The sequence below is a fragment of the Stegostoma tigrinum genome, chromosome 22 (genome assembly GCF_030684315.1).
Source record: "Stegostoma tigrinum isolate sSteTig4 chromosome 22, sSteTig4.hap1, whole genome shotgun sequence".
In the NCBI taxonomy this organism is placed as follows: Eukaryota; Metazoa; Chordata; class Chondrichthyes; order Orectolobiformes; family Stegostomatidae; genus Stegostoma; species Stegostoma tigrinum.
In genome coordinates this window covers 35,105,295-35,127,185 of record NC_081375.1, presented here as the reverse complement: position 1 = coordinate 35,127,185, position 21,891 = coordinate 35,105,295, and the positions used below count along the sequence as shown (strand labels likewise).

Here is a 21,891-nt window from a genome sequence, read left to right as displayed (position 1 = left end):
ATGTTTTTATGCTTAAAATACTAATTTTCAGAACAGCAAGAAAGCATGGAATCTCTTACAGGAATTAATGTATTATGTGGGTCCTCAATTGTCCACCCTGACTTCTGCTTGCTTTGAGCTGCTCTTTCTGTTTCAGTATACTATCAAGATCTTGAAGAAAGCTCAGAGCACAACCAATGTAGAAATGGATAGATTTGAGTGTTTTTGCCATTAGCTCTGATTAAGATAATCTCAATTTTCTTTTCCAACTTACGTTCCTCCTGTAATGAAGGTATCATCCATATTGTTAGCAAATCTTACACTAAATGCATTTCCTGCAGTGGGAACGCAAGCAGGACTGCCACAGATAGATGACTTTGTTGCAATATTCCAAATGACAACACTGCAATAGGGAAAAAGCAAAAGACGTAAAGTTTCTTAATCACTGTGAAGGCCAACAGAAATAAAAAGATAACAATCTAGCAATTTTTGTAGCTTAAATCATTTTTAAAAAGGGAACTGGAAGACATTGTGATTGTTCTTTAACTGCACTATGTATAATAGTTTTAGAATTTATCCAACCTCATTTTTGTGATTTGACATAGAGGCCTTGTCGACCTGTGGGACCAAGGTGTCAGAATTCTGAGACATCAAAGTGATGAATCTACACCTATTGAACTGCTTAGTTCCTAGACTGTCAGTGTTTGTGTTAACTCACATCTGCGCTAGTAACTGTATTTGAACCAATTTTCCTCAACTTCACCCCCGTTGATTTTCTAAGTGACATACTTATATTGGCCTGTACCCTCAGTGGGTATAACTTCCATAATCTCTCTTATTTTCTCACTTTCCTTCTCTCTCTGCTGGTGTTGCACTGATATACCAGGCAAAGAACTACTTACGTTGTGGAACTAGTAAAACAACTTGAACGAAGAACTTTAAAAAATTCCTTCAAAAACAACAACTTAGATATTTTTAATTTCCAAGAAACATTCTTTACTTTTATTGATCAGTCTGCATAGCATACGTTATATGAGACCATAAGTTGTAGATCCAGAAGTAGGTCGTTGAGCCCATTGAATCTATACTTCCATTCAATGAAATCATGACTGATCTGATAACCTTCAACTTCACTATCCTACCCTTCCCCCCCATATATCTTAATTCACTTACTAATTTGTCTGTGTCAAACTTGAATAAATTTAGTGACATAGCTTCAACAGCTCTGAGGTAAAGAATTTCACAGATTCACTACCCTCTGAGAGAAGAAATTTCTCCTCATCTCTTTTAACTGGGCTACCCCTTACTTTGAGATAATACCCTGAGATAATGTCCTAGATTGTCCTGCAAGAGGAAACACCCTATCAAGGCACCTTTGAAGAACAGGGTGATGTGTATTTCTTTATATAGCTCTCAATACATGCAATTGCATCATACTGAGAACCCAAATGATAATCCAAGTGTTAAGTGGTGTAATTCTTCATGCACTCAGGATTATCCAGCAAATATTGTTTATTGCAGACCACATGGAATGTTTCAGTTTCATTGCAATGCTATTGTGTAGGCTGTATGTTCCAATGATTTGTGAATCATAGCGAACAGGAAATCTCTTTGGCTGACTGAAACAGGGAAGCTGCTGACTGTATTCAACCAGCCTGATCTTGCAAAACACACAACATAATGTTCAACATCAGATGTGATTCTACGATTGGACATCTGGGAACAGTGGATAGAATAGACCACATTAGCGGAGGAGCAGATGAACATCTGTTTAATGTGGAAGGTTTTCTTGGGGCCTGGGATGGAGATGAGGGGGGAGGTGTAGGGGCAGGTGTAGCACCTCCTGTGGTTGTAGGGAAAGGTGCCGGACGAAACAGATGAAAACAGATGAAAATCCTGAAGTCATTATGCATTGGTGATCAACAGAGTTAACGTAAATGTGGGCAATCAAATAGATGGTTTTGTCCTGAATGATGTTGTGTTTCTTTAACTTTGTTTGAGCTCTACACATTGAGGCAATCAGGGAACTGACTTGTGCTTTGTAGATGTGGAAAAGTTTCATGAGTTAGGAGGTGAGTCACTCACCATTGAATAGCCAGGATTTTAGCAACATTATACTTTTGGTCCAAATACATTTATGGTCAATGGAGATTCCCATGACACGGATGGGTGGGTATTCAGCAAAATCAATGCTATTGAACATCAACGGGAAATGGTTTGATTTTCTCTTGTTGGATATGGCCATTGTGGGCTAATAATATGGAAAATTGTCACTTGTCATATTACAAGCCTGAACTTGAATGTTTTTCAGGTCTTGTGGCATGTGCCTTTTGGCTGGTTCATTATCTGAGGAGTTTTGAATGGAAATAAATATTATAATCCTTGACAACCTTTGCACTCTGACCTTTTGTTGGAGAAAAGGTCATTGATAAAGCAGTTGTAGATCATTAGGCCCAAGAAACTGCCCTAAAAACATCCAAGACTGAAATGATTGGCCTTTAACAATCACAATCATTTTGCTTTGCCAAGAACAATGCATTTTGGATAAAGAGAATATATAATAAAAATAGAAAATGCAACATTTGTGAAGAGTGTAACAGTTAACATTTTCCAGGAACGTTAACCATTATCAGGTTGTCAATTTGATACATTGATTCAATTTCTTTTTGAGAAATGGCCATACCAGGTGACTATTTTAGCAACTTTTTCAGAAAAATTTTCTTTGTGTTACAAATGATTCCAGTTAGTGGAATGTTTTCACATTATTTGCATTGACTTCAATTTTACAATAGGTCCCCTCTGTTACCTGCCATCATCCTGACCGCCAAGAGACACCAAATAGAGATCATTTGGGGAAAATGCCAATGCTTCAACTTTGGCTTGGTGAAGTGTCATGGTTGCATGAGTTATTTTTTCAACATAGTCATAGATGATGATATCGGCCTATAAAGATATACAATACCCAGGTTTCAGTCAATTACACTGAATACCTCTCATTACAATATGAACCCTTAGTACAGTGGATCATTCATATGTTATGCCAAATGTTCACAAAATCAAGTGTTGAGGACTTGAAATGAAAAATAAGTATTTCTGTTTAGAATTTTTAAAAACTTCATTTATTAGAGGTAATTCTGGTGTTAAATTAAAGTTAATCTGCCGTTGATCTGATGTTCACAATAAAGACAATGGGCTGAAATCTTATCATATTTTAGCAAAGTGTCATTTTCATTGAATTTCATGGAAGGTTTCCTCTCTTCAAGGAAGTTTTCTAGCAAGTTTTACATGCTATCACTCAAACTCATCTCATTACCTATGTACCATGCACCTATGGCATCCACCACCACAGCCCCACCCCCCCCCCCCCCCCCCGCCCCCCTTATCCAGTGCTAGCCCAATTCCGCTACTTGCCATGGCCAGAAATATTCTTGGATATCCTGGCTTTTACTGGTATCACTGGTGTTGGCACCATATTCAAAAGGCCATTGTGCACCCAGGTAAGCACTGGTATTCGGAGCTTGCCCCTGCATGATTGCACACATTTGTGATAATACTGTGGCTTTAAGGTGTGTGTTTTGTCCTGGTTTCTTTCAGAGAGAAAGTGAGCCTGAGTGGGTGCGGTCAAGCCCTCCCAGTTCCAGATTTTTGTCAGCTTTCGGCAGTTGTTGTTGGAGTGTCAGTTCAGTTGGGAGGCAGTGAATCTCTTCTGGCTGCTACACTCTCTCTCTCTCTCTCTCTGGGAGGCTGCTGCATGTATCTCATCCTTGCTGACAGGATTACACAGGAGACAATCTGTTTTTCTGAATTTTCCTTTTTGCCAAGGGTGTGTTTATGGGATGTTACTATATTAGAACAGATAATTAGTAACACTTACTGGAGCTAGTATTCTGTTAATTTTTTTTAATAGAATTAAGTTTCAAAGTTGTCTTTCTTTTGTTGTATTTTAACTAAAGTGTTTGAATAAGTTGTGTTTTGCTTAATGTCAAGTAATTTGGCCAAGTAAATTGTATCTTGAACACAGGACCTCACATTTACCTTTAAAATAAGAAAATGTTAAGGTCTAGGCTATGTTCTTAATATATTTTGAGGCATCTGCTCTGGTCCTTAACACATTCTACCAGGGCACAGCAGTGTGAAGATTTGAGAGGCAGTCAATAAATAAGGATATTAAAAGAGTCTAATGGAACAAATAACAATAAGTGCTCAAAGATGGGAAATGTACCCAGGCAGTAGGAATAGAGAGACCATGATGGGATTTGATCACATGAAGCACACTGCCACCCTGGTAGTTTGGCCAGGGCAGATGGTGTAAAACAGGATTTTGTCAAAAATATGATATCAGTGAGATCAACCACAATAAGACTGAGGATGGCAAGGGTAAAGTCTGTGGATCAAGCCCAAGGCCACTATGATGATTGAGGTGAAAGTGAGTGGGTGCGGAAAGGAAGTTATTAAATTTTGACACTTGTGTATACCAGATAAAAGTATAGGTAACAATGACCCTTAGTCATAAGCTGCAAACAATGGGTGCTTTGGTGGTCTTTAAGGAATGCCATAAGTAATATATAATTCAGCTTTGGTCTTACCCAAGAGTGACTGAAGTTTGGGGTGACATCAGGAAGACAGAGGACAATAGGCTCATTTAGGGATTGCAATAAGGGGGTGGGGGGTGGGGATTAGGAAATGGAGAATAAGAAGGTAGAAGAGGAGCCAAAGAGAGAAAGAAAGGAGATAAAACAGATGTACTCATGTCCAGAGCAGCAGCCAAAATGTGTACATGAATGGCCATAATTAGGCTACCGTCAATTAAATTGTTGTGTATTCCTTTTTTCTCCTTCCATGAATATCTACAAGTCTAGATGGTTAATCTAAATGTTTGAATAAGAGGATAATTTACTTTGCATTCTGGGTCTCAACAGATGAGGTAACCTTTATATACAAAATCTTCTGTTTTTACCCTGCACACGCTTCAACTACTTCATTTTTGCAAATGTGTTTAGTAAGGAGAAAAAAAGGTTAATTTCAAGTTATTGATATTCTAAATTCCACATGCTCTGCAGAATTAAATTTGCTCAGGGCAAAAGTCTGTAAAACAAATCACTCTTCTTACCTTAAAACCCATATAAGTGACCTGTCCTGTTGCAATATATCTTCCACTCCTACTAACGGCAAGAAAGGAGATGTTGTTGGTATGGCTTTCCAGGAAAGCCTGTTGGCTAGTCTTCAGATTTTGTACAACAGCTGTACATCCCAGAGGATAAATTATATTTTCACAATCAGGATGTACAGTTAAGCCAGAAGGTACTTTCCCTGTAAAAAAAATGCAATCTAATTTAAACTGAACCAGAATTAAACAATGTTCATATTTTTAAAGGACGCTATGTGTTACATTATGCTGTGCTCTCAAAATGTTTAATCTGTTGTGGATTGTCCTAACCACTTCAGTCTATAGTGAGTGCCGCTCTGATGACAAATCCTGTTGACTCAAAATATTAACTCTGTCTCCGTCGCAACAGACACTGTTTCTCCAGCACTTGCTGCTTTTATTTCAGATTTCAAGCGTCCACACTGCTTTGCTTTTAGTTGAAAATATATACGGTTGGATTGCCATTTCTGTTGAATCGTCCTACTCCAGAACATTATATCCTTAAAAATGCTGGGCATAGATATTTCTTAATAAGTTTAACTATTATGAACTTTTAAGTTTTGCAGAAGTGCTCAATTAAAGATCTGAAGTGATGGGAAAAGAGACAAAAAAGAATTATATTTAAATTTTAAGGCACTTTGTGCGAGTATTATCGAACACATTTTGACATCGCGGCACATAAGGAGGCATTTGAGAGGCGACCAAAAACTTGATCAAAGTTAGACTTCTGACTGCGCACCCTAGTTGAACACCGACACCTCCACATCTTATCAAACTTGCGAGTTTAAGATAAAGATAATAGTGTGGAGCTGGAAGAACACAGCAGGCCTGCCAGCATCAGAGGGGCAGGTACCGCTCCTCCTCCGCAGGATCATTTCTGATTTCTGAAGAAGGCTCCCGACCTGAAACGTCAGCTTTCCTGCTCCTCTGATGCTGCCTGGCCTGCTGTGTTTCTCCAGCTCTACACTGTGTTATCTCTGACTCCAGCATCGGCAGTTCTTGCTATTTCTTTGTGAGTTTAAGGTACACTTTAAAGAAGGGAAAAGAGCTAGAGAGGCCGAGAACTTCGGGGAATTAATTCTAGAGTTCAAGGCTTGGTAATTTAAAGTGCAGCAGCTAACAGTGAAAATAAAATTTAGCAATGCTCAACAGGTCATTTGGAGGAGCGCACAGATCGCGCAGAGTTGACGTATTGAAGGAGATTACGGAGATATGGGGAAAGCCAGTGAGGGATTTCAAAACAGCACCGAGACCTTTAAAATCGAAGCATTTCTTGATTGGGTGACAATGTAGGTCAGCGAGGACAGTGGAAAGAGGGAATGCCGACTTAGGCAGAATCAGGGCATGAGCAGCAAGGTCTTGGTAAGACTTTCTGTGCAAATCCAGTGCAATGGTCTCAGAATGCAATTAAGTTTTAAAAGCCCTGGAGCAGTCGGGCTGGCTCCCTTGTAAGCGAGTGGGGGCGGCACGGTGGCTAGCCTCACAGTACGAGGGACCCGGGTTCGATTCCAGCCTCGGGCGACTGTCTGTGTGGAGTTTGCACATTCTCCCCGTGTCTGCGTGGGTTTCCTCTGGTTGCTCCGGTTTCCTCCCGCAGGTTGGTGAATCGGCCATGCTAAAATTGCCCGCAGTGTTCTGGGGTGTGTGGGTTATAGGGGGATGGGTCTGGGTGGGATGCTTCAAGGAGCAGTGTGAACTTGTTGGGCCAAAGGGCCTGTTTCCACACTGTAGGGAATCTAATCTAATCTAATCTACACAGGAGCCCCACTATGGACATCGTGCGTGTCCTCAGTCAGAGCAAGGACGCAGTTTCGGGAGAAACAGACGCCAGAGTGTGACCACAACAACCAGAGAACAGACACCGTGCGACCTCAGCTGCTGCCTCCCACCGTTAAAACCAATGATGGATTCCAGTTCGAGTTGCGAGAAGTCCTCAGTTTCCTTGGCCATGACTTATTGTTTAGAGGCGAATCTTCAATGGGACCAGCAACTGCACAGTGTACAAACCGTCGCTAGGAGACCGGCAATGACATGCGCAGAGGAGCAGTGGTGCCGGCAGTGACATGCGCACCAAGGAACGAAGGTGCCGAGCATGACATGCGCACGGAGAAGGAGCGGTGCCGGCAGTGACATGCGCACCAAGGAACGAAGGTGCCGAGCATGACATGCGCACGGAGGAGGAGCGGTGCCGGCAGTGACATGCGCACCAAGGAACGAAGGTGCCGAGCATGACATGCGCACGGAGGAGGAGCGGTGCCGGCAGTGACATGCGCACCAAGGAACGAAGGTGCCGAGCATGACATGCGCACGGAGGGGGAGCGGTGCCGGCAGTGACATGCGCACCAAGGAACGGAGGTGCCGAGCATGACATGCGCACGGAGGGGGAGCGGTGCCGGCAGTGACATGCGCACCAAGGAACGAAGGTGCCGAGCATGACAGGCGCACGGAGGAGGAGTGGTGCCGGCAGTGACATGCGCACCAAGGAACGAAGGTGCCGAGCATGACATGCGCACGGAGGAGGAGTGGTGCCGGCAGTGACATGGGTGCTGAGGGGTGTTCGGGCTGGAAGTGGAACCGAGGGCAATGTTTGATGGACTACATGAACCTTCAAAATTTATTTCCAGTTTATAACAAGTGTTCAATAAATAGGCTATTCTTTTCTCCTGGTAGAACAACCTGAAGGTTATATAACAATTGTGCTTTTAACAAAGGATTGTGAAGTGATGTGAAACTATTTTAATATAGCTGAATACTTTACTGTGTTGGTATTAATTTTAGGATTATCATCAAAGCGGGAAAACATAATTTACAGTACAGCCATTTAAGAACCTATGGGTGCTCTGCAAATATTCCTTTTTTTCACAAATTTCTCGAAGTGGAAGCATGCCGAAGCAATTTGTATAATTCACGTCTCGTGAAGGGCTTGATTGCTTGGCATTAAAGTTGGCATTTTAACACACACTGAAGTCTTAGCGGGTGTACACGGTGAATTTTGATTTCAGTTTACAATGTTTGCACTCTGTGGTGCACCTAATTTGTAAAAGTACAATAAAAAATTACATTTTAATCTACTCACAAACAACTGTCGTAAACAAAGAGTAAAACTGCTTATTCAGGGGCCAGCTAATGAGGGTTCCATGGTGTAATGGTTAGCACTCTGGACTCTGAATCCAGCGATCCGAGTTCAAATCTCGGTGGAACCTTTCATGTTTATCTTCCTTTTCATCTTTTACGTAACCACCACTTTCTTAGATGTAGAAACAGAGTAAATTGTTACCTTGTATGTCGGTAGTAGCTTCTGCAACTAAACTACGGAATTCATTTAGAATTAGATACACGGTTCAGCCGAATATCATTGTAATACATTTGAAGCACTACGTACTACGCAAGTGCATTAAAAGGGAACTATATGATTCCAGCAGTTTCCAGATGGACTGTACACATTGTAACACGTAAAAATAGACACGAGAATTTAGTTTCATTTATTGTATGAACTAAATAATTAAATTGGAGCCTTGTGCAGCACGCCGCACAACTCAGAGCTTGATGTAATTAATCTACCGGAGCAATTTATACGATGGTAGCAATAATCACAAGGTTTCGTCCACTTGTTACATTTTCATTTTGAGGAAGGGTCACCGAACCCGAAAGGTTAACTGATTTTTTTTCCCCTGCACAGCTGGTGTTAGACGCCCTGAGCTTTTCCAGCAACTTCTGTTTTTGTTTACATTTTTGTTAATAGATACCAGCTCCCATCGAAAAGTAAAAATATAATGCTGCAATTTGCAAGAAATAAAGAAGAAAACAGAGGACCGCAAATGACAGATTAACATCATTAATGTCAGCGCGAATATAACCACAGTTCACGATGCCACTATTTATATAAATTTAGGATAAATGCTGTTTGGCAAAAGTGGGTGTACCTTTCGTTTCTAATTTAATCGGAAAATTATGATCAAAGTGCATTCGAAATTACGGAGGTGACGTTAAAATTCAGGGGTCCCTTAAATTTCATGCGTGTAAACAGGAATATGAAATTTGTCAAAAGCCAATGCAAACGGAAAACAATCGAAAGTAATGGCTCCCCCTTCACGTATTTAACATTCTTTACCCACGGCAGTTTGATTTAAAACACCTGAAAATGAGCTTATTGAAGGTTTTTCCATCCTCGAGTTTTAAGGCCAACCTGGTTTAAAAATACTTTCTAAGAACTGTACTGAAATATTAAAAGTTTCAGAGGAACTTTGTTTTGATATGAGAAGGCAAGATTAAAAGAAATACAGCCAGGAATTTATAATTGAAGGACACGCATGAAAGTGACTAGATCTACTCTTTTGAGTTTTCCTCACTGTCAAGCACGAAACAGAAGTTCATTGGCAGAGACCTGGGTTTAAGTCTCAGCTGCTCCAGAGGTGTGCCATAACATGTCTGAACAGATTTATTTAAATAGTTTTTTTTAAAAAATTAGAAAGGATAAATCAGTACCGTAAGCCACTCACACAACTAGACACTGTGAAGTCACATGTAGGAAGATGAAAATACCAACTACTGGAAAATCGCAATCTAATTCAGTAGATAGTAGGAACTGCAGATGCTGGAGAATGAGATAACAAGGTGTAGAGCTGGATGAACACTGCAGGCCAAGCAGCATCAGAGGAGCAGGAAGGCTGATGTTTCGGGCCTAGACCCTTCCAGGCCTGAAACATCAGCCTTCTGGCTCCTCTGATGCTGCTTGGCCTGCTGTATTCATCCAGCTCTACACCTTGTTATCTCATTCAGTGGAGACAGCACGACTTTGTGAAAGGAAAATAGTGTCCGACTCAATTTTGAAATTAATTCGTGAGACATGGGCCTTGCTGGCTCGTCAGCATTTATTGCCAGTCTCTAGCTGCACTTGACAAGGTGGTGGTGAGCTGCCTTTTTGAACTATTGCGGGTCACATGCTGTAGATAGGCCCACAATGCCATCAGAGAGGGAATTCCAGGATTTTGACACAGCAACTGTGAAGGAATGTGATACGTTTCCAAGTCAGGACAGTGAGTGACTTGGAGGGAAACCTGCAGGAGATAGTGTTCCCATGTATCTGCTGTCCATGTCCTTCAAGATGGAAGTGGTCATGGGTTTGGATGGTCTTGTCTAAAGATCTTTTGTGAATTTTTCCTGTGCATCTTGTAGATAGCATAACTGCTACTACTGTGAGTTGGTGTGGAGGGAATAGGTGCTTGTGTGAATCAAATGTTCATCGACTTTACTAACACCTTCCACCCCAACCTCAAGTTCACCTGGACCATCTCCAATACCTATCTCTCCTTCCTGGACGTTTCTGTCTACATGTGTGGTAACCACCTTGAAACTGATATCTATTTCAAGCCCAGCGACTTGCACAGCTACCTAGACTACACCTCCTCTTACCCACCTTCCTTCAAGAATGCGATCCCCTATTTCCAATTCCTCTGCCTTGGCCGCATCTGCTGCCAAGATGAGGCAATCCACTCCCAGATATCCTCGTTTTTCAAGGACTGCAATTCACCCCTCCAAGTTGTCGAAAATGTCTCAACCGCATCTCTTGCATTTCCTGCACCTCATCCCTCACACCCCCTCCCTGTAATAAAAACAAAGACAGAATTCCCCTTGTCCTCACAAATCACCCCATTAACCTCTGGATTCAATACATCATTTTCCGCCACTTCTGCCACCTGTGATCTGACCCCAGTACAAATGATATATTTCCCTCCCCACCCTTATCTGCCTTCTAGGCGGACTGCTCTCTTGGCAATTTCCTCATCCACTCCACACTCCCCACTAGCCCCACCACCCCAGCACGTTTCCTGCAAACGCAGAAGGATCTACACCTGCCCCACACCTTCCCCCGATCTCTATCCCAGGCCCCAAGAAAACCATCCACATTAAGCAGATGTTCACCTGCACATGCTCTAATGTGGTCCATTGTATCCACTGTTCCCAAAGTGGCCCCCTCTACATCGGGGAGACCAAGTGGAAGCCCGGAGACTGCTTCGTAGAACACCTATGTTCAGTTTGCGACAAATGACAACACCACTTCAACCCCCATCCCCCACTTCCTGGATGACATGTCCACACTGGGCCTGCTCCAGTGCCAAAATGATGCCACCCAGAAACTGGAAGAACAGCACCTTATATTCTGCCTTGGAAGCCCACAACCCAATGGTCTCAATGTGGACTTTACTTGCTTGAAAATCTCCCCACTCCTGACCTCATCCCATGACCGACCCTCCCTCTCACCCCTGCCTCCTTGACCTGTCCATCTTCTGTCCCCCCCATTTGCTCTACTGTCTACCATCTATCACTGCCCCTGCCTCTCTCTATTTATTTCACAGCCCCCATATCCTCCCCCATTTTTGAAGCAGGGTCCAGACCTGAAATATCAGCTTTCCTGCCCCTCTGATGCTGTCTGGTCTGCTGTGTTCCTCCAGCTCCACACCTTGTTATCTCAGACTCCTACTATCTCTAATCAAATGAGCTGCTTTGTCCTGGATGGTGTCAAGCATCATAATGTTACCGGAGCTGCATTCATCCAGACAAATGGAGAGTATCTCACTCCTGACCTGTGACTTGTAGATGGTGAACAAGCATTGGGGAGACAGGAGATGAGTTCCTCACCACAGTATTCAAACCCTCTGACCTGCTCTCCTAGCTACTGTTTTTATTTGGCAAGTCCATTTGAGTTTTTGGTCAATAGTATCCCCCAGGATGTTGATAGTGCGGGATTCAGTGATGGTAATGCCACTGAATGTCAACTGGTTAGATTGCATTTGTTGGAGATGGCACCGTACCTGGCATTTATGTGGTGCAAATGTTACTTCCCCTTGTCAGTTCAAGCCTGAATGTTGTCCAGATATTGTAACATTTGAACATGGACTGCTTCGGTATCTGAGGAGTCATGAATGGCGCTGAACATTGTGCAATCATTGGTGAACATCCCCACCTCTGACCTTATGATGGAGAGAAGGTCATTGATGAAGCAGCTGAAGATGGTTGGACCTAGGACACTACCCTGAGGAACTCCTGCAGAGATGTCTTGGAGCTGAAATGGCTGAACTCCAGTAACCACAACCATCTTTCTATGTGCTCGTTATGACTCTAACTAGTGAAGAGTTTGCCCCCAGTACTCAATCATTCTAATTTTGATAGGGATTCTTGATGCCACTCTTTGTCAAATATGTCCTGGATGTCGAGGGCTATCACTCTCACCTCACCTCTGGAATTCAGCTGATTTGTCCATGTTTGAACCAAGACTGTAATGAGGTCAGGAGCTGGGTGGCCCAGGCAGTACCCAAACTGGGCACCACTGAGCAGGCTATTTCTGACCAGGTGCTGCTTGATAACACTGTTGATGACACCTTCCACCACTTTACTTATGGTCAAGAGTAGACTGATGGAGTAGAAATTGGCTGGGATGAATTTTACCTGCTACCTATGTACAGGATATACCCTAGACAATTATCCAAACTATTGGATAGATATCCGTGTTGTAACTATACTGGAAGAGCTTGGCTCGGGAGAGGCAAGTTCTGGTACATACATCTTCAGTACCATTGCCAGAATGCTCTCAGGGCCTATAGTCATTGAAGTATTCATTGCCTCCAACTGTTTCTTGACATCACGTTGAATGAATCAAATTGGCTGAAGACTGGCTGTCTGTGTTGCCAAGGACAACTGGAGGAGTTCAAGATGGATCATCCATTTGGGGCACTTCACGCTGAAGATTACTACAAATGCTTCAGCCTTGTCTTTTGCATTGAAGTATTGTCCCCCCCCCACCCCTCATTAAGGAAAGGCATGTTTGTGGAGCCTCCTCCTCCAGTGAACCATTTAATTATCTATCACTATTCATGACTGGATGCAGTAGGACTGCAGAGCTTAGATCTCATCTCTGTGTTTCACTTGCTGTTCAAGCTGTTTGGCAAGTAGCCCTGTTTGATTGCTGCACAAGGTTGAAACCTCATTTTTAGTTAAGACAGATGCTGCTCGTGGCACGCTCTCCTGCACTCTCCATAGAACCAGCATTGCTCCCTGACTTGATGGTAAAGGTAGAGCAGGCGATATGCTGGGCCATGAAGTTACAAATTGTACTGGAACATAATTCTGCCACTGTTGATGATCCACAGTGCCTCATGGATGTCCAGTCTTGGGTTGCTAGATGTGTTCAATGTCTGTCTCATTTAGCAAAGTGATAGTGCCACACAACATGATGGGGGCAACCTCAATGTGAAGGCAGGACTTTGTCTCCACAAGGACTGAGCAGTGATCTGTCTCACTGGCACTGTCTTGGACAGATGCACCTACAGCCAGCAAATTGATAAGGATGAGGTCAAGTATGTTTTTCCTTCTTGCTGGTTCTCTCACCACCTGCTGCAGACCCAGTCTAGCAGCTCTGTCCTTTACAAGCCAACCAGCTTAATCAGTAGTGCTGCTGCCGAGCCACTGTTAGTGGTAGACATTGAAATCTCCCACCCAGAGTACATTTTTTCCCCATGTTACCCTCAGTGCTTCCTAGGTGTTGCTCAGCATGGAGGAGTACTCATTATAAGCCAAGGGAGGAGGCTGTGTGGCAATCAGCAGGAAGTTTCCTTGCTTATGTTTAACGTTAAGTCAAGAGACTTCATGGTGTTCAGAGTCAGTATTGAGGGCTCCCAGAGCAACTCCCTCCTGACTGTAAACCATTGTGCTTGCACGTCTCTTGTGTCTGTCCTGCTGATGGTTTGGGAAATATACAGGGATAGTGATTGTGGTGTTTGGGACATTATCTGTAAGCTTCGATTCTGTCAGTATGTCTATGTCAGGCTGTTGCTTGACTAGTTTGTGCGATAGCACTTTCAATTTTGCTATTAGCCCCCAGATGTTAGCAAGAAGGACTTTGCAGAGTCAATAGGGGTGTTTTACCCATTGTGTCTTTCATTGCCTAGTTCAATGCCAGGTCATCCATCCACTTTCATATCTTTGTTGGGTCTTCATAGATATTGCTACAACTCATGGCTTGCTAGATCATTTCAAAAGGCAGTTGACTGTCAACAACATTGCTGTGGGTCTGGGGTCACATGTAGGCCAGATCAGTTGAGGGTGGCCGATTTCCTTCCCCGATGGATATTAGTGAGGTAGATGGGTTTTTCTGATAATCAACAATGGTATAATAGTCACCAGTAGATTCTTAATTCCAGATTATTTTTATTGAATTCAAATTATGCCATCTGCCCAGTGGGATTCAATCCTAGCTCCCCAAAACATTAGTTGGGTTTCTGGATTAATTGTCTGAGCGATAATTCCACTAGGCCATAACCACCCCCAATTTATTAGTTTTTGAGGAAGTTGTAATCAGAAAAGATGGGAGGAACCAGAAGATCTGTTGTGTTTGGACTTCCAGAAGGCATTCGACAAAGTACCCCACAAAAGGTTCAGTCATAAGGTAAGAGCCCATGGTATTTGAGGTAGTATATTGACATAGATAGAGAATTGGCTGATGGGCAGGAAACAGTAAGTGGGGATAAGGGGCTCTTTCACAGATCTTGGAGATCTGTGGCCAGTGGGGTTCCACAAGGATCAGTGCTGGGATCACAGTTGTTTACAATGCATATTAATGACTTAGAGGAAGGAAGCGCATGTACTATAGTCAAATATGCAGATGTTACAAAAATAGATGGAAAGGCACGTGTGAGAGTGATACCAACAGTTTACAGGAAGTTATTGACTAGTTAAGTAAATGGGCAAAAAGCTGGCATATGGAGTATAATGTGGGAGAACGTGATGTTGTTCATTTTGGAAGGGAGAACGAAAGAACAAAACACAATTTAAATGGAGAAAAACTGCATAAAGCTGCAACATGAATGGACTGTAAAAGGTGATAGTGAGACCACATCTGGAGCACTGAGAGCATTTTTGATCGCTTATTTAAGGAAAGATGTGATTTCATTCAAGGCAGTTCAGAGAAAGTTCACTAGAATAATCCCTCGGATAAAGGGTTGTGTTGTAGGCAAAGGTTAAACAGAGTGGAACTCTACTCATTGGAGTTTCACAAAGAATGGGAGGTGATCTCATTGAAACATGTAGCATTCTTAAATGACTTGACAGGGTAAATGCTGAGAAGATGTTTTCCTTCCTGGGAGAGTCCAGGACCAGAGGGCATAGACTCAGATTTATACAGTGAGATGAGGAGGAATTCCTTCTCTCAGATGGTTGTGTGTCTTTGGAACCTCTTGCCACCGAGAGCTTAGGGGACAGAATCCTTCAGCATATTTAAGGTTGAGGTAGATAGATTCTTGATCAGAAGGGGAATAAAAGGTTACAGGGAAAGTGCAGGAAGTGTATATGAGGAATGTTAGATCAGCAATAATGCTTTCAATTGCAGAGTAATATCGTTGGCCAAATTGCCTATTCCAGTCTTATTTCTTATAGTTTTGCCCACATGATTAGTTTTCAGTTGACTCAAAAAAGAGCAGGTTAAAGCGGTGAAAAAGCAATAAAAACAAATGCACATCAGATGGACAGAAAGATTTGCAAGGGCTGTGAATGACCAAGTATATTCAGAGACAAAATTAAATAGTCAGTATATTAGATCAAACCAGAGCTTGTAGAACACCCAATCGCTGGGAAAAGCTGTGGAAAACAAACTGAAAAAATGGGAAACAAATCATCTGAGTCAGCAACAAGGTGACCGAGAATTAAAGGAATGAGTTTGAGAACACAACAGGTAAAGGAATCAGAAAATTGCAGCAAATGAATACTGAATAAAGTTGAAGGAGGAGACAGATTTTTGATTAATGATGGGTTGAAGGGTTACGGAAAGTGGAGTTGAGGCCAAGATGAGATCAGTCATGATTGTATTAAATCGCGGAGCAGGCTTGAAGGGCTGAATTGCTTACTCTTGCTCTTATGTTCTTGTCTTCTAATATCTGGATATAACAGTTCCCAGGGAAAAGAATTTTGCACAACCATACAGATCAGGAAGAGGGTGGGAAATAAGCTCTCAGCCATAAATCTGAATCTTGATACTGCATTACAGATAGGATGCTAGCCCTAACCCTATTCGGATTATAGCAGAAGATCTTTCCTAAAAACCTGAAAGTTAATGATTACCTGAGAAAGGATGACCTAGAACCGAGCAGGGTCACACTTATAGAGATTTTCCTGTTTACAACTCCAATGAGAGGGGTTCTGAAAAGGAGAAGATGTTAAAATGTTATGTTCGACCCCTCTGAATCGAATGGTCCTGTTCTTCCAGAAGCAAGCAGTTATGAAGAGCTGTGTCTGATGTTATTAATCCATGACAGGAAGGAGGCATCACAGACATTGAAGGTAGTACACCTACCAAAAAACACCCTCTGATCAGAGGCAAGAAAGATCTGATACAGTTATGTTGACAGTGTTTTGATGAGCTGTTTGGAGGCTTTGAAGATTTTGAGTACCACATTATATTGACCCAGCAATGAAACCAGTGATTCATCTCCCATGTAAAGTACCAACAGAATTAAGAGGAAAGCTTGAAAGGGACAATGCACAACATGACAGAATATAGAAGCACGTACAGGTGTATAAGCAAGCTGGGAGGTTGGTACAGGGTGACGCTTGGCTGAAATAATTTCAGTGTTGAAATAAAATATATTTAATGTAATCTTAATTCAGAACAGCACAGGTAGAGAGGAGACTGAGCTATTTGACTACACAAAGTTACATAATCACAAGAATATGTGTAAAGTTTAAAAACTTTTTAACATTAGAGATAGATCACTGCTGTAAATAGGAATCTGCTCGCATTTTTAAGGGATGCCCTCTCTGGTCATGGTCACAACAAGAGCTTGATTAGCCTCACAATGAAAAGTGTTTATCCCAAATGGGGACTCCTCCAGGTTTCTACTGAGACATCAATACTAGAATCATACTGTTGTTGGTCATGTAACAAATTCCCGAGTAATAATAAGCAGAATAACATACAAATTTCTATTTGTGATTATTCATAAGAATGTAAAAAAAATCTATAATATCGTAAAGAAACTTCCATGAATTGAACAGTCTGTTTTGAGCATTATCCTTGTATGCATACTGCTAGAATAAAGCCATTGCCTGTTTGGATACCTAACTATCTTTTTGCTGAGTGTTGCTTGTACAGTATACACAACCGATAAAATCAAGCTGAGTCCTGGGAATAGTCCTGATACAAAATGGAAAGTCGACTGCATTTGCAGCAAAAGCTCTGACACTATCTGACACCAGATATACCAATATAGAAAAAGAACTTTTGGCCGCCTTGTATTGATACGAGAAATTTTATTCATATCTCAACAAGAAAAATTTAATTATAGAATAGACACACAAGAAAAATCTGTGTTCAACACCAACAAGACTGCAGCAGGAATTTCTCGAAGTTTCAGAGTTATGATTTCACTCTTAATGACAAGCTAAGAGGAAAAGTAGTTTGAGCTGATAGCCTTTTGTGATTATTGCCACAGGAAAGAAAAATGAGATAAAAGATTTCATATGCAAAGATCCTTCACTTGGTGAATGAAACACCATCAAAACTGAGTCAAATTAGAGATGAGACCAGTAAAGATGGAGGAGTTACAGATGATCCATCAGCAAACGATCCCAGGGTGAGCTAACAAGTTGCAGAAAGAGCACTAGCAATATTGCAGAGATGACATTTTATTTGGAGATGTGTTACATATTCAGTTTCAGAATAGCCAAGTCCAAAGTGATACAAGAATTTCTCCATAAAAAAAACTTAGAGGACAGAGACGTGAAAATTCAGACCAGTTCACTGGGGAAGATTCTACAAAGCTATTGAAAGAATGGTGTCGACATTTAACGTACACTGAAAATAGGTGACAGCTACTCTTGTAACCACCAAGACCATGCTGTACTAAGTTGATTTATTCATGCATAACTAAGAATTGTATCTCATGGTTGCAGACTACTACACAACATCCCCTTTTATTTGTAAGATTAAATATTTGAGACCAGCAACCACCAACTCAGCAGTACAAGTTCATCAGGCAAAGGATTGTCAAAAGGGTAATATGTGACAGTGAAAGCCATTTGTCACCAGTTATATGAACTTGCCAAATAGTATGGATTCAATATCACCACCACATTTCCCAAACGGACACAGGTTTGTAGAACAACATGTCCACACAATCAGAGAACCCTTTTGAAATGCCAAGATATAAAGGAAGACCCAAATGTGGACTGATTGTCATTCTTATTAACACTTCTTAAAGCTAATAGCCTTCAGAGTTGTTCAATGGAAGGAAGTGTAAGGTAACTCTCCCAAGAAAGATACTGTCCTCTAAATCATTTGGAGAACGTAATACATCTAGGGCTTTTGTCTTTAGACGATAAAGGATGAGAGGTGACTCGATAGAGGTGTACAAGATGATCAGAGGTATAGATGGAGCAGACAGCCAGAGACTTTTTCCTAGGGTGGAAGTAGCTTTTACTGGAGGCATAGTTTTAAAGTGAAAGGAGGAAGATATCAGGGAGACGTCAGAGGTAGGTTCTTTACTCAGAATGGTAGGGGTGTGGAATGCATTACCAGAGAGGGAAGTGGAGTCGGCCCCATTAGGGGCATTTCAGCAGCTATTAGATAGGCATATGGAGGATAGTATAAGGTGGCAGTGGAGGCGAGATTGACCTTAGGTTTTGGGTAAAAGTTCAGCACAACATTGTGGGCTTGAGGGCCTGTACTGTGCTGTACTGTTCTGTGTTCTAACTTACTGAGGCATAGATATAAAGAGGTCAACACTTTAAGAAACATGCTAAGTCTAACACTGTTCTGTTGAAAGATAAACGTTACATAGACAAAATTCAAACATGAAAATGTGGAACCCAGCAACAGTTGTTAACAAAGGTCATAAAACATTGAGACCAAACCAGTTAGCAAATGAGAAGGAGCAGAGTTTCGTTCCATCTACACCTCAGCTCTAAGAGTAGAAAGGATGATTAAGAAAACCAGAACATCACGAAGCAGTGAGATAATATCAACATCAACAAGTGACACAAAATTAGCAACACCAATCACGACTCCGTGGCATGACGAGCAACAGCATTGCTTGTGCAACATGCCAGCTCATCACAGATGCCGATCAATGCCAGATCCCTAGGATGAAGTCACAGCATCCCACCATCACAGCGATGCAATGAACATTTATATTTTTGAGAAAAGAATGCAAGCTATAAAAGACTCTTCTGGTGTTCAGATTATTTAGAAACTTCAATTGTCAACCTTCTTTAGTGAAGATAAAGAAATGCACGATCAGAACAGTAGTATTACTAAAAAGGGATTATTTATTTTTTTAAAGAAAGTGGGATGTTATATTGTTATAATTGTAAAGAGCTAGGAACTAATTATTGTTATATCCTGCGGTACTGCTTTCACTGCTGAGTCATGCGCTGAATTACAACATTTCAGTCTGTCAGCCTACCAGCCACTTACAAAGGTGAAAGAAATATACTCAAACAAACACAAGCATTTTGGGTCTAATTGTGCCCACAGTTTGGTAATGTCCATCTTCATGTCAAATTCTCTCTGAAAGTCCTCCAACTGAATGCTCCCTGCTCCTTCCAAGTATAGGATTATTGCTATAGTACCTAATGCCTTTTCTTTAGCAAAGTGCACAGTGTTTACAAGATAATAAAATGTGAGGCTGGATGAACACAGCAGGCCAAGCAGCATCTCAGGAGCACAAAAGCTGACGTTTCGGGCCTAGACCCTTCATCAGAGAGGGGGATGGGGGGAGGGAACTGGAATAAATAGGGAGAGAGGGGGAGGCGGACCGAAGATGGAGAGTAAAGAAGATAGGTGGAGAGGGTGTAGGTGGGGAGGTAGGGAGGGGATAGGTCAGTCCAGGGAAGACGGACAGGTCAAGGAGGTGGGATGAGGTTAGTAGGTAGCTGGGGGTGCGGCTTGGGGTGGGAGGAAGGGATGGGTGAGAGGAAGAACCGGTTAGGGAGGCAGAGACAGGTTGGACTGGTTTTGGGATGCAGTGGGTGGGGGGGAAGAGCTGGGCTGGTTGTGTGGTGCAGTGGGGGGAGGGGATGAACTGGGCTGGTTTAGGGATGCAGTGGGGGAAGGGGAGATTTTGAAACTGGTGAAGTCCACATTGATACCATATGGCTGCAGGGTTCCCAGGCGGAATATGAGTTGCTGTTCCTGCAACCTTCGGGTGGCATCATTGTGGCAGTGCAGGAGGCCCATGATGGACATGTCATCAAGAGAATGGGAGGGGGAGTGGAAATGGTTTGCGACTGGGAGGTGCAGTTGTTTGTTGCGAACTGAGCGGAGGTGTTCTGCAAAGCGGTCCCCAAGCCTCCGCTTGGTTTCCCCAATGTAGAGGAAGCCGCACCGGGTACAGTGGATGCAGTATACCACATTGGCAGATGTGCAGGTGAACCTCTGCTTAATGTGGAATGTCATCTTGGGGCCTGGGATGGGGGTGAGGGAGGAGGTGCGGGGACAAGTGTAGCATTTCCTGCGGTTGCAGGGGAAGGTGCCGGGTGTGGTGGGGTTGGAGGGCAGTGTGGAGCGAACAAGGGAGTCACGGAGACCTCCGCTCAGTTCGCAACAAACAACTGCACCTCCCAGTCGCAAACCATTTCCACTCCCCCTCCCATTCTCTTGATGACATGTCCATCATGGGCCTCCTGCACTGCCACAATGATGCCACCCGAAGGTTGCAGGAACAGCAACTCATATTCCGCCTGGGAACCCTGCATCCATATGGTATCAATGTGGACTTCACCAGTTTCAAAATCTCCCCTTCCCCCACTGCATCCCTAAACCAGCCCAGTTCATCCCCTCCCCCCACTGCACCACACAACCAGCCCAGCTCTTCCCCCCCACCCACTGCATCCCAAAACCAGTCCAACCTGTCTCTGCCTCCCTAACCGGTTCTTCCTCTCACCCATCCCTTCCTCCCACCCCAAGCCGCACCCCCAGCTACCTACTAACCTCATCCCACCTCCTTGACCTGTCCGTCTTCCCTGGACTGACCTATCCCCTCCCTACCTCCCCACCTACACCCTCTCCACCTATCTTCTTTACTCTCCATCTTCGGTCCGCCTCCCCCTCTCTCCCTATTTATTCCAGTTCCCTCCCCCCATCCCCCTCTCTGATGAAGGGTCTAGGCCCGAAACGTCAGCTTTTGTGCTCCTGAGATGCTGCTTGGCCTGCTGTGTTCATCCAGCCTCACATTTTATTATCTTGGAATCTCCAGCATCTGCAGTTCCCATTATCTCTGCACAGTGTTTACAGCTTCTTGGTATATTTGTGTGTATAAATGGTTGTAGTTAAGTCACTATCAAAAAACTGAGTGATCCATAGTTCCCCACTTTCTTGCTTTGTAATGACTGGTTTAGTTTGCCATCCCTTTAGAATGGGAACAGATTTCTCCCATTTTATGGTGATATCCTTACACCCTGCAGATGGACCTCTCCTGTTCTGTCCTACATTTAATACCCCGAGAATAATTCTACCTCATTACTAACCCAAGGAATCATGAAACTAGCACCACATCGTGTTCCTTCACACGTGGACTTATTCATTGGTTTGAATCCTCAGATTGGCCTCGCATTTTTTGTTCTGAAAGGGTTTTCCCTAATATGTTTGTAAGTGTACTTCACCCCCCATCACTTGACATTGGCGCTCAAAGTGGGAACAGGGATTGAGTTTTGAGAATCCTGTCGCAACCAACTGGTGTGGTAAAGATAACATTTCTATCTGCTTGGTTGAGGCCAAGATA

At 42.8% G+C, this 21,891-nt stretch overlaps 1 protein-coding gene and 1 non-coding gene across 5 annotated transcripts in view; one reads left to right on the top strand and one right to left on the bottom strand.

Moving 5' to 3' along the window:
- cfap52 (cilia and flagella associated protein 52) overlaps nt 1-7,177 on the bottom strand; it is a 78,489-nt gene extending 71,312 nt beyond the window's left edge. For 3 of the 4 annotated variants that reach the window (XR_007249841.2, XM_048554805.2, XM_048554808.2), the window contains exons 1-4: nt 7,015-7,176; nt 5,090-5,289; nt 2,786-2,922; nt 254-382 (exon numbers count right to left, since the gene is read on the bottom strand). Coding sequence is in view for 3 of the 4 variants with exons in the window: in XM_048554805.2 (XP_048410762.1) it covers nt 254-382; nt 2,786-2,922; nt 5,090-5,289; nt 7,015-7,075 (527 nt within the window). In the remaining variant the exon portion in view is untranslated. Of the gene's footprint in view, nt 1-253; nt 383-2,785; nt 2,923-5,089; nt 5,290-7,014 lie in introns of all 4 variants that reach the window. The other variant, XM_048554807.2, reaches the window with a different exon arrangement.
- Nucleotides 7,178-8,256: 1,079 nt separating this feature from the next.
- trnaq-cug (transfer RNA glutamine (anticodon CUG)) lies at nt 8,257-8,328 on the top strand. Its single transcript has one exon. It is a non-coding gene; the product is annotated as a tRNA-Gln (tRNA).
- Nucleotides 8,329-21,891: the final 13,563 nt, after the last annotated feature.